The sequence below is a fragment of the Cervus canadensis genome, chromosome 28 (genome assembly GCF_019320065.1).
Source record: "Cervus canadensis isolate Bull #8, Minnesota chromosome 28, ASM1932006v1, whole genome shotgun sequence".
NCBI lineage: Eukaryota > Metazoa > Chordata > Mammalia > Artiodactyla > Cervidae > Cervus > Cervus canadensis.
Genome location: NC_057413.1, coordinates 16,844,321 through 16,857,444, shown reverse-complemented (window position 1 = coordinate 16,857,444; position 13,124 = coordinate 16,844,321). Strand labels below are relative to the sequence as shown.

Genomic DNA, 13,124 nt, shown 5'->3' with positions numbered 1-13,124 from the left:
TAGCAACCCAGAAGGTCTAAGACAACATCCTAACAATCTTCAGACAGTTCAGTAAACCTCATGCTATTTGTACAAAGGTGCGAAGCACTGATCCTGTCTGGTGTAACACTGTGACAGTGTGCTGACAGTTCGTGGCTGGCTTTCATAAAGACTCCTGAGGATTCAGTCTTCTTGGTAGCATGGCCAGAACCATGAACAATTGTCTAGTACTTTGATTCTCATAACTTGACCCAGAATAACTGGCTGTGATTCTTATGTAATCTCTTAATGGTCTTCTTGTAATGCCATCTTCTGCTATTTGTGACTAATTTAAATAGGAGCTTCATTCTGTCAATTGTAGGGGTGGCTTTTCTTTTGATTTTCTATTAAATGAAAATAAGAAATGTTAACAAATTACCCTCTTAGATTTTGGCATCTCTACAGAGTCTGTGTTTATTTTTTTAAGAGGAGACCTATTTCACAGAGCATGCATGAAAAGCTGTAATTTCAAAAAAGCTTGCTAAGGCATAGATCATTAGGACCATCTCAGAACTGGATGGGATGGATGCGGATTTAGCACTCGTCACTGCTTCGGCATGCCAGGATCTTGGTGTACATGTCAAGTTTATGGGAATCCCTGCTCAGGCACTTGAACAGGATATAAAATGCAAAATGACGTATATCTTCATCGCTGGACACAAGGGATGGGAGTCCTTGCCAATATATGAGATCCTTGGCCAACTTCATCCTGACTGGAACAACAACCTGAATAACCAAAAGAAAATGACTTATTATGTGTTTTCTTAATATTTACTTATCTTTGTCCTTTGTAATTATCAAATTAAGATTTAGGGAACACATAGGAATATAAAACTCTCTAGGTATGGATTTTGGAGCCAGCCTATGAGAAAACATTCAGGAATCTAAAAAGTAGAAACATAACTCAAGTTGTTTTAACTTTCTCTTCTCTTCCTTCCCACTCTCATCCTTTGTTTGAGGAGATCAGAGAAAGAAGACAAAGGGAACTTCAATAGCAGATATCCTGGGATACTTTGAGGAAAATGATGAGCTTGGAAATTCTGTTCTGTTATTCTCTTGCTGTTGAAAATATTTCAACCACCTGTGCCCAGGAAGAGGCAAGCTTTTGGTGGAATTATGTGCAATGCAGGGAAGGCAGCACATGACAAAAATTAGAGTGAAAAAAAAATTGCAGTGAAATTCTGATTCCTTTACAGTTGAATCTATCGCTATGAATGAGCAGGCTCCTGCTTTATTTAGGAGCAGTCTAGCATATAAAAGTCATGAATCTTTTTCTTACAAAATGAGATATTTCAAAACTCCTTATGCATTACAGAGTCATCAACAAAGCAAGAAAGCCCTCTGCAGGATGCTCACCTGGCTGAATTGCCTCTCTAAGATTGTTTGAAGTTTGTGTAATTTTTTAAAATTCTCTCTGGCACTTGATAGGATAGTATCTGAGAGATATATCCCAAACCGCAGGTCATGGACTAGGGCATACAGAGGATCTCCCCAAAGGTACTGTAACATGAGTATCCACTTAGTAAGGTCTTCATTCTAAGCAAACAGAAGAAAAAGTCTCATTAAAATAATCATAATTCAGTAGTTTTGGTAACATGTGATCTTTGCTCAGAGCAGCTGACCTACAAGACTTTTGGTTATTCCTATGTATATGGAGAGATTTTTGAAGGTAGTAAAAGTTGCAAAATTATAAAATTAAGCTATTAGTTCACACTTCACTGGATTATTAAAAATCTGGGTTAATTTAGGAATTATTCTTCTGATGATTTCTAATTTATAACATGAATTTCTTTTTTCTTCTGAAATTCTACTACCCACTCACTGAGTTCTATTATGTTTGTCTATTTGCATGAGAGAAATCTAAGTATATTATGACAAGTCAGTATGTGCCTGCAGTACCTGACCCAGGAAAGAAGCGTTTTGCCTGTGCCCACATCATTGTCACCCAGCAGTGATCTTTCATATCAATGGATCAGATGAGTCATTCATATTGATTTTTGATTCATGGTTTGTTTTATGATATTAAAACAAAGAGACAATGAAGAACAGAAGACATTCCTAAACAGGCTTTCTTTCCTCAGTTGATCCCAACACCAGCCCCCATGCTGGTATCAGAAGAGTCTGTCTTGTTGACTTGTGTCCGGGCAGAAAATGGCACAGCGTTGTCTTTAGTAACAGCATCAGTGGGATTCACAATGGAGGGTTTTCCCCCCAGTTCACTACTAGTATTAGAATTGAGCATGAAAATCCTGGGGGCTGAAGATCTCTAGTTAATATGCTTGATTTCTTTACAGCCATGAACTGTTTTAGTGGAAAAGAACAGAGAACTGAGTAGGATTAAATATAGTAATGCACATAAAGTGCTTAGTAAAACGTATGGACATGTAGTAACTCTCAATAAACTTTAAATTCAAGCTTATTGAAAAATCCCTCCTCCTTCCCTTCTTTGACCTTTCCCTTTACTTGATCATCCTCATTATTAATGAGCTTAACAGAGGAAAAGAATGCTGATATCATTAAGAAAGTTGTAGAGAGAAAAGATAGTATGTTAAGGAGGGATGCATGTGAAGATCTTTTGAATAATGTTAGGATGAAGGAAAATGCAGGAAATCAGAAAAGAGAGATTATAATGGTGAAAATTTGAAGCTGCCATAAATGATTGAGGCTTGATACATAAACTGTGTTGTCCTCAAAACAGAGACAATATTTGCGGCCATGAGACGCAAAGCAACGTTATATAGGCCATTTTGGCAGAGACTTACAAATTAAAAATAAAAGGTGACAGAGGAGTCGTTGAGACTGATGAATGAGGAGGTGTTAGAGAAGTAGAGCAGATTCAGGAGAGCTTTGAAAGGCAGACGCGCTGGCTCGAGTGCTGCAGTATAGGACTCCCAAATAGGAGTCACTAGTAACAGGGAGTACTCAAAACTGGGGTGTGTTTCTTACACATTCATCAATTTTGCAATCTTATATTTTACACATGGAAGTTCCCATTCTTTTCCTGTTCTTGTACAGAATAACAGCTGCAATCCTGTGTTTAATGCATTCCTTGAACTAATCTTGTCTGCATGGACAATTTATTGATCTGTTATTTCCTTTGCTACTACAGATCTTTAGTCATCCCTTGATTTCGCTCATGCATCATCAAGTGCATAATATAATTTCTCTTCAACTGCTTACAGTTCCTCCACTGTTTTTTGCATGTACAGTTACCATTACCTCTAATATTCTGAAGCCTGGTAAGCTACATACTGTCTCATTCGATCTGGTGAAAAACCCAGGTGAAAGACTCACATTCACCAGTTGGGCTTTTTCTGTTTCTTCAGGAGCATGGATGGGATTGGTGTGGCAGTCATTGGTGGCATTGATATACTCCGGTATACTCTGGGAATACTTTGCATCCTGAAAGTGATCAGGCAATTAGTTAGGGTTGTTGGGCATTCAGTAGATGAACCCTATACTAGAACATTAACATGTTTGATAGACGTGTAATTTTTTAACTGTGGGGGGGGGGGCATCACAAAATTTGAAAGTCATTCTTTTCCTACTTTTTCTATATATTGTCTCTATAAAAATGATTTTACATCTAACTTTTCTAAGCTCAAATTTTCCCTTCTCTATTTTATCACTTTTTAAAATTTTTTTAGTATTTAAACCAAATATAGTACTTTTGTACCAATACTTGGTGCTTCCCAGGTGACAGTAGTGGTAAAGAACATTCCTGCCAATGCAGGAGATATAAGAAGACTCAGGTTTGATCCCTTGGTGAGGAGCATCCCTTGCAAGAGGGTACAGCAGCACACTCCTGGACTCTCGCCTGGCGAATCCTATGGACAGAGGAGCCTGTTGAGCTACAGTCAGTAGGGTTGCAAAGAGTTGGACACAAATGATGTGACTTAGAATGCATGCATGCACCTCTATTTAACCATTTAATCTCTTGTTTACTGTGGGTTAGAGCCAATATACTCCCCTATAAGGAGTAATACAGTAATGACTCTGACTTATCTTTGAACCCACTCACCAAAATGATTAGTGTTCATCCCAGGTGCAGAACACAATACTGTTTTTGGTGACAAAATGGTACGTCAGGAAAACACGGCATAAAGTTATAGGAAATACTAAGCAATGGACTGAGAATAATAAGAGTAGAAAAATGTTAACTAACACTTTGATAGAGAAAAACTAATCTTTTGCGGAAGTTATGAACATTTGAAGACTTTACTTGGAAGAGTTTGGAAAAAATGGAAAGTCAAAAATGGAGGATGAAACAAAAACTAGTGAGTACAAAAAACTATGTAAATTTAATAGAAACCTTTAGTACCGCCTTTTATTAGCTGTCTGCTCTACTGTGTGCTCCTTGAGTGACCTAAAAGAATTAACATACAACTTTCATATACCTGCATCAGAAAGAGAATAATTGTTTCCAATTGTAAACTCTGCTTCTATAGTAGCTCGAAAACTATTCACTACAAATCATAAAACAATAATTTGTAGCATTAAAAAAGCTACCAGTATTCGTTTTTGTGACCGGGATGCAGCTTTGTTTAACATGTTCCATCCACCCAGTTCACTGCAGAGCAGTTCTCATTTATTGGCTATTTACTCTGAGCCTGGAGAAGAAAGCCCAGAGAGACCCTGAAGGACGAGAAAATCAACATGCTTTGTTTTCCACAATCCCACCTAAAACTGCTTTCTGTCGGGTTATTATGGACTGAATGTGTGTTCTTCAAATTCATGTGTTAGAGCCCGAACTGCCAAAAAACTGTGTTTTGAAAAGGGTTCTGACTTTTTGGTACGCCATGGTCTATAGCCCACCAGAATCCCCTGTCCATGGTATTTCTCAGGCAAAAATACTGGAGTGGCTTGCCGTTCCCTTCTCCAGGGAATCTTACAGACCCTGGGATAGAACCCAGATCTCTCCCATTGAAGGCAGATTCTTTAACATCTGAGCCACCAGCAAAGCCCATTAAGGTTAAATGAGCTCTCAGGGTGGAAAACTCATCCAATAATTTAGGTGTCTCCATGAAGCAAAACACCAGAGAATTTTCTCTTCTGTCTCTGTGTCTGTGTGTCCTTTCCTCTGTCTCTCTTCCCCACCCCACACCCTGTGTGAGGACGCACGGAGAAGCCATCCTGGGAAGAAAGAGTTCTTACCAGAACCTCACCTTGCTGGTGCCTGATCGGGGACTTCTAGCCCCCAGAGCTGTGAGGAAACAAATTTCTGGTGTTTATTCCACTGAGTCTATTGTAATCTTTTATGTATTCTTAGCTGACAAATACAAAATCATTTATTTTGGAAATTTTAAAAAGAAAATGAAAAAGGAAATTGACACAGTTGTTGCACTTCTTTGGAAACTTTGAGATTTCACAAAACTAGTCCTTTCTTCAATTTCCATATCTTATGAGCTGACGGCGCCTTTAACCTAGAGAGTGTGTTATTTGAATTTAGGCTGATGTAGCCCTCTTGTTGAAAGGACAGTATGACCCAGTCACTTACACAAAGGTCCTTCTGGGAGCCTGGCGGTCAACAGTCCATGGGGTCACAAGAGTCGGACACGACTTAGCAACTAAACCACCACCACAGTACTTACAAACTCATTGAACATTATTGTGGAAAGGTTATGCATGTCGTGGGACAGCCTAGAGACACGGCTAAACGTTTTTCTAAGGAACTTCAGGGGGATGCCAAACACATCAGGACCGCAGGATGGGCATACGTTGCCTTGGCACAGGAGCAGATTTGACAGGACCAGCAACAGGAGCAGGCAGGACCCTGCTAAAATAAAAACATGAGCCATTCTGAGATGATCTAGTCACTTGAGGTTATTAAATCCATCCTGTGGAGGGAAGCCCTCTCTTTCCCTGTTGCTCTGAGCAGGAATTGGATCTGTAGTAGCTGTGGTGAGGAAGAAGGAGTTCCTTCTGTGTAAATTTAGGAGGATGATGATATTTGCACAGATACATATTTGGAGACGTAGGATACTCCTTGCATTTTCATATTGCTCCCAGAAGTACTTCTGTGGTCTGCAGACATTTGGAACTTAATTCTGAGCAGGAGTCTTTAGGCCATTATTTTAAGACACTTTAATGTCGGGACTCTGCAGACTCTGACCAGAGAGGCCCTCTAGGAGTTTATAATTTTTTCACTCTACATTGACTAATGATTGAATTTTAGACACAGAAATGACAAGAAGTATACAGTTGATCTGTGTGGTTTACATCATGCTGGGGTAAGAGTAAACACATGACTGACTGATCGCTACTATTGAGTACAGAGAGAATACTAAGAGAAAAAGGTACTGTACCTTGGATCTGCTAACTCACCTTCATAACCCCATGCATGTCTTTGATACTTTCCCCAAAGCTTTAAAACATCTTAAAATTTGTGTTTCACAGTAGCCCTGTGAGATAGCCTTCATCTTCACTGTGATCATTAAGTTATGTTAATGAAGATGCAATGCCTTGGAGAGGGCAAGTAATTTTCCCCAGGTCCCATTATTAGCAGATGGAGGTGACTGGGCACCAATGCAGTCATCTGCTCACTTCCTGATGTCACATCACATATGCCTGTGGGCTCTCGGTCTGCATGTGTGTAACCAGGACCACATCAGGAGCTGTGATGACTCTCTGCTTAAAGCGAAAAATATCTTGTCTTTTACTGCTGAACAAAAGTGACCCTAGATCATTGGTTTCATCCACTTGTTCTGCTCTGTCTATAAAACACTCACTGTTAAAGTCTTTGACAATTATCAGTGTTGGGGCTTGGTTCTCCTGGCTAGACTTTCTTCTACTGATATTTCTTCTACTTTTATTCATCTTTAGTCTTCTCACTACGTTTGTTTCTTTGAGACAATGGCAGGTAAATCTCCAGATGGTCATCCAAGAATCTTACCTCTCAGCACCCAGGCCCCCATCACTGACTCTGCGGACATGCCTGGCCTTTCCTGACTGTGACGTTTCAGGGAGAAAATCCATCTGTCCGATCGGGAGCACATCCTGACAACCATGGGGCTGAGTTTTCAAACTATCTCCAAACATCTCCTCTTTGATAGGAGAACTAGACCTTCAGGCTTCCATGATGTATTGTAATATTTCAGAAATTATTCCTTGCCCTACCTTTGGCCAACAGAAGCATGAAATCATAGACTCTTGCAAGCGTGATTTTAATATTACTTTTCCTGTCTGTCCTTTGTAAGTAAGCAGAATTTAAGACTAAAGTGAGCAAGAATTGAGTTTCGACATAAGAACTGATAACATAGGGATTTTATCCTACTGAATGAGATTCAACATGATTCTTTCTACAACTTAACAGAAGAGTGGTAATTAAGGATAAGATATCAGCATTTACTAGGTTTTCTCTGCTCTTAGTTTAAAGGGGCATGGTATCTAAGAATAAAAAGGTTATTTAAAATTAAGTGATGAAAATCAACGAAGTGATTCTTAAAAGGAAGACGTATAAGTTGGAAAAATTTGGGACTATGTCTTTCATCAACTAAAGACCTTATGTGACAGGCAAGGAGAATATAGCTTGTATAACATAGATGTACTTGTGTGCATGTATTTCTGTGCATGTATACATGTGTTATGAATCAATATATGCTTAATTACTACGTGGGACTTTGGACCTTATAAAATTCAATTTTATAAGTGGCAGTAAATATAGCAGAATATTCTAATTCCTAGTGTAATTGATATTTTGTTGGTAGATGACTAACTATATGATTTTTTATTCTGTTAAAGTGTTACTTGTGTGTTTGCTTTGGTAGCACATATGTTAGAAAATTGGAATAATACTGACAAGATTAGCATGGCCCCTGCCCAATGATGACACACAAATGTGTGAAGCCTTCCATATTTTTCTAACAACTTCGAGGGTTGCGATGGGAAGGAAGGTGGGAAGGAGGTTCAAGATCGAGGGGTATAGGTAAACCTATGACTGATTCATGTTGATGTTTGGCCGAAAGCAGTACAGTATTGTAAAGTAATTAGCCTTCAATTAAACATCAATAAATTTAATGATTAAAACTGTAGTTGGGGATCATATAACAGGTTCAGATATCCATTGTATGACTAAAGAGGATCTGACTGGAAACTGATGGTGTCAATTATCATTGGTTAGTGATTCACTAACTTTATAGTTGAATGAGAAAAGTAAACTAACAGACACTATTGTCTGTGACTCAGTGTCATAGCAAGCTATAGTCCTGGTCTGCGTTCACTTTAGGCGGTATAGCGCCCAAACTTTGAAACTGAGACTGTTCCCGGAGCGCACAGTCATGAGTCCTGTTCAGGGTTTCTGTTCCTGATGCTGGAGGCTTCTGTTCGCTGGTCCACTAGGTCCGAAACTTTCTCTCCTGAGCTTTCTCTGTTTCTATCATGTGCACAAGTCTTTCTATTTTGGTGTCTAATTTGATCCTCTTATTTTTTTGATCAGACTACCAAGTCTCTTTATGATTTACTTTTTAGACCCTTTTGAGCTTTGTTTTTTCTGATGCTCATTAGTGTATTTGCTTCCATGTCCACCTCTCTGAGTAGTTCTCAGTATCTACATATACCCTACCCTATTCGCTTACTGTCTGGATTTTGGCGTTCAGCATCAGCATATTTTTATTAACTTTATTTTCCTTATGGTGAAGTTTCTGATATATAGCTTAAGCTAGTTGGCTCCCATCTGGCTTGTTCGTGTTGTTTCCAAAAAATTGGAGAACTCTGATTTCTTTCTAGGCAATACTGTCCCTTCATTTGATACCATTGCTAATTTTCAGTGATTTCAGTTCTTGCTTCATAAGCTTTGTCTTTCTCAATCTACTGTAACTTGAGTGCTATGTGTCTCTATGTTGGTATTACTATTTTATTTTATTTTTTTTTATTTCAATTGGAGGCCAACTACTTTACAATATTGTGTTGGTTTTGCCATGCATTGACAGGAATCCGCCATGGGTGTACATGTGTTCCCCATCCTGAACCCCCTTCCTACCTCCTCCCTATCCCATCCTTCTGGGTCATCCCTGTGCACCATCCCAAGCACCATGGATCATGCATAGAACCCGGAATGGTGATTCGTGTCACATGTGATAATATACATACATGTTTCAATGTCTTTCTCCCAAGTCATCCCACCCCCGTCTCTGCCACAGAGTCCAAAACGCTTCTATACATCTGTGTGTCTTTTGCTGTCTCGCATACAGGGTTATCGATACCATCTTTCTAAAGTCCATATATATATATATATATATATATATATATATATATATATATATTAGTATACTATATTGGTGTTTTTCTTTCTGGTTTACTTTCTGGTTTCTTTCTTTCTGGTTTACTAGGCTCCAGTTTCATCCACCTTATTAGAACTAATTCAAATCTATTTTTTAATGGCTGAGTAATATTCCATTGTGTATATGACCACAGTTTTCTCATCTATTCATCTGCTAATGGGCATCTAGATTACTTCCATGTCCTGCCCTTTAAAAACAGTGCGGCAATGAACATTGGGTACATGTGTCTCTTTCATTTCTGGTGTCCTCATTGTGTATGCCCAGTAGTGGGATTGCTTGGTAATCTGGCAGTGCTCTTTCCAGTGTTTTAAGGAATCTCCACCCTGTTCTCCATAGTGGCTGTATTACTATTTTAAATAAATATCAAACTAGTATACCAGAGAATTAAAGGGAATAAAATTACAATAGTATTCGTAATAATACAGTCCCCCAAATTATACTCCAGTAATGCTCCCAGTTTTAAATGACTTTCTACCCATGTATTATTGAGGTCCCCTACTCACTCCTTACTAGGTGTTTCAATTTTGAAATAGAATGTAGAAAACAATGGAGTCGAAAATTCTGAAAATCACCTTGGATTTTAGATGCCTCAAGATTAAACATGTAATGATTAGTTTTTTGTAGTTAGTAGGGCTAGTCTGAGCACACATAGCTCAGTGTAGGGTGATTGCTATTGAGTGAAGGATGTATGCTGTGAACTGCAATCACCAAACAGGTGATCCGAAATAAAGAAAGCAATGCCAGAAACACACAGGCTTCTGTTTTGTAAGGAAAAACTTACAGTGTCTGTAATCTACAGTCTGATCTTCAGATTCTTCAATACATTTACTCTTCCTTCAATACATTTACATCAATTACTCTTCAATACATTTACTTTTGATGACTGACTTATTTGAGCTGCTTGTATTTTGGAAAGTGATCCTTTATCAGTTGTTTTATTTGCTATTATATTCTCCTATTCTTACCAAAAGTCACAGACTGGATGAATGGATAGAAAACCAAAACCCATATATATGCGGTCTAAAAGAGACCCACTTCAGTCCTAGAGACACATAGAGACTGAAAGTGAGTGGATGAAAAAAGATATTCCATGGAAATGGAAATCAGAAGAAAGCTGGATTGGCAATTCTCGTATCAGAAAAAATAGACCTTAAAGTAAAAACTATTATAAGAGATAAAGAAGAACACTACCAAATGATCAAGGGTCAGTCCAAGAAAAAGACAAAACAATTTTAAATATTTATGTAGCCAACATAGGAGCACCTCAATACATGAGGAAAACACTAACTGACACAAAAGGGGAAATTGGCAGTAACACAATAATAGTAGGCCATGTCAACACTGCACCTGTACCAATGGGCAGATCAACAAAACAGAAAATTAATAAGGAAACATAAGCCTACAAGGAAATATTAGAGCAAACAGACCTAATTGATATCTTCAGCACATTCCATCACATGTAGAAAACACTTCCTTGTCAAGTGCACATGGAACATTTTCCTCATTGTGGGTCACAAATCAAACCTCAGTAAATTTAAGGAAATTGAAATTGTATCAAGCATTTTCTGTGATCACAACACTCTGAGATTAGATATAGATTATAGGGGAAAAAACACCTTTAAAGAACAGAAACAGATGGAGATTCAACAACACATTTCTAAATAATAAACAGGTTACTAACGAAATAAGGGAAATCAAAATATTCCTAGAAACAAAGCACAATGAAAACATGATGATCTAAAACCGATAGGATGCAACAAAAGCAGTTCTAAGAGGGAAGGTTATAGTAATACAAATCCTACCTCAAGAAACACACTGAACAGACAACCTAACTTTACATATCTTCAGCTCTTTTTAAATTTCTCTTATCAATGTCTTAAAGGTTTTGTATAAAATCTTTCATCATCTTGCTTAAGTCTATTTCTGTGTTTTATCTTTTTGTGATGCAATAGTAAATGGGCGTTTTTACTCTATTCAACTGCTGGTTCATTGTTGATATATAGTTAGGAAACAGAGTTTTGTATATTTGAATATAGTAAACATAATGTATGCTACATCTTTAAAGAATAGACATTTTCCCACAAATAAGACATATAGATGGTCAAGAGGTATATGACAAGATGCTCAGCATTGCTAATAATCAAAGGAAATGCAGATCAAAAGCACAAGAGATATCACCTCGTACCTGTTTGAATGGCAGGTACCAAAAATGCAAGAAATTACAAATCTTGTCGAGGATATGGAGAAAAAGAAGTGCTTATGCACTGTTGGTAGGGATGCATACCGGTGCAACTCCCATGGAAAAATACTGTAGAGATTCCCCAAGAAATTTAAAAGAGAACTGTTATGTGATCCATTATCCCCCTTCTGGATATATAGTCAAAGGAAATGAAATCATTTTCTCAAACAGAGATCTGTATTCCCATGTTCATTGCAGCATCATTCACAGTAGCCTTGGTATAGGAACAACCTGAGTATCTTTCAACAGATGAATGGATTAAGACAATGTAATTTGACATATATAGGTAAATATTATTTAGCCATTAGAAAAAGAAAGAAATCCTTCCATATATGGCAACATGGATGAAACTGGAGGACATTACACTAGGTAAATTAAGTTAGACAAAGAAAAATAAAATCCGATCTCAATTATAAGGAATCTCAAAGAAAAAAAATCTCTGAGAGAGTGGACATCATCAAGTGGCATACCTACTCAACAAACATGAGTTTGAGTAAGCTCTGGTATTGGGGATGGACAGGGAAGCCTGGCGTGCCACAGTCCATGGGGTCACAAATAATCGGACATGACTGAAAAACTGACTCAACTGAAGAGAGTGGAACTAACCTGTGTTCTCCTCAAAAAGCAAAAGTTAAACCTGTGTGGTGATGGCAATGATCTTAATATAAAGGGAAACTTGTTTCTAATACATGCACAAATGGGGGTGGACAAGATGACGGAGGGGTAGGTGGAAGTGGGGTACACCTCTCTCTACCAATGTATCAAGAACGTCTAAAGACTCAGCAGTTCTCACAGAAGACCAGTGAATACTGGCAGGATGCCCTGAATACTGAGAAGGAATATCCGGATCCACACAGAACTCAGTAGGACAAAGGAAAGAAGGGATGAGGAAGAAGGGGAAAGAAGGAGGAGAGCACGTGGGAGCAGCCTGCAACTGGAGGTGAGGGAGCTGAAGCACAGGGGAGAGATCCCGCGTCCATGGCCGTCCACTGGAATGGGGGAGTCATTTGAAGCTGCTGGGGACTGAACGAACTAAGCTGTAACCATCTGAATGGAGTAAGAAACACATAGACAAGCCATGCTGCTGCCTTTCATACCTCGGACAGAGTTGTAAGTCCACTGGTGTCCACGGAAGCTGGATGCTGGAGCCATGGGGACTGCAGAATGAACCTGGGATGAGGACTCCTGTTGACCGTGGGGAGTCAGCTGGATGGGATGGGATGGAGGAAATCTGCTGCATCGAATGCTTCTTAAGGAAAGCCACGAGGCCATAAAAGTAGGGTTCAACTGCCTGTGGGGTAGAGCTATCTCTTTCTGCATGGTGGTACCTGTAGGTTGAGCAATAGAGAAAGACTTCGGTGAGGGTGGTCTTTGAGTGCCTGATGCACTAAGCAATGGAGAGTTTTGAATGTCTATATACACTACCCTACCCTATTCTCTGTCTAAATTGTGGGTTTTAGCATCGTAATATTTTTATGAACTTAAATTTCTTCTGGTAGAGTTCCTGGTTTACAAATTAAGCTAATTCCTCACATCTGTTCCATGTTTCACATTTCCTTTGACTCTGCCCTATATGCCTTTTCCTGGGC

General features: G+C 38.7%; 1 protein-coding gene and 1 non-coding gene across 2 annotated transcripts; one reads left to right on the top strand and one right to left on the bottom strand.

Moving 5' to 3' along the window:
* Window positions 1-552: 552 nt before the first annotated feature.
* On the bottom strand, window positions 553-12,687 carry LOC122429568 (placental prolactin-related protein 3-like). Its single transcript, XM_043449997.1, has 5 exons — window positions 12,633-12,687; window positions 5,610-5,791; window positions 3,313-3,420; window positions 1,375-1,554; window positions 553-744 (listed from the first exon to the last, which is right to left on the bottom strand). The coding sequence occupies exons 1-5, from the start codon at window positions 12,685-12,687 to the stop codon at window positions 553-555; spliced, it is 717 nt and encodes a 238-aa protein (XP_043305932.1).
* LOC122430183 lies at window positions 7,769-7,877 on the top strand. Its single transcript, XR_006266263.1, has one exon. It is a non-coding gene; the product is annotated as a U6 spliceosomal RNA (small nuclear RNA).
* Window positions 12,688-13,124: the final 437 nt, after the last annotated feature.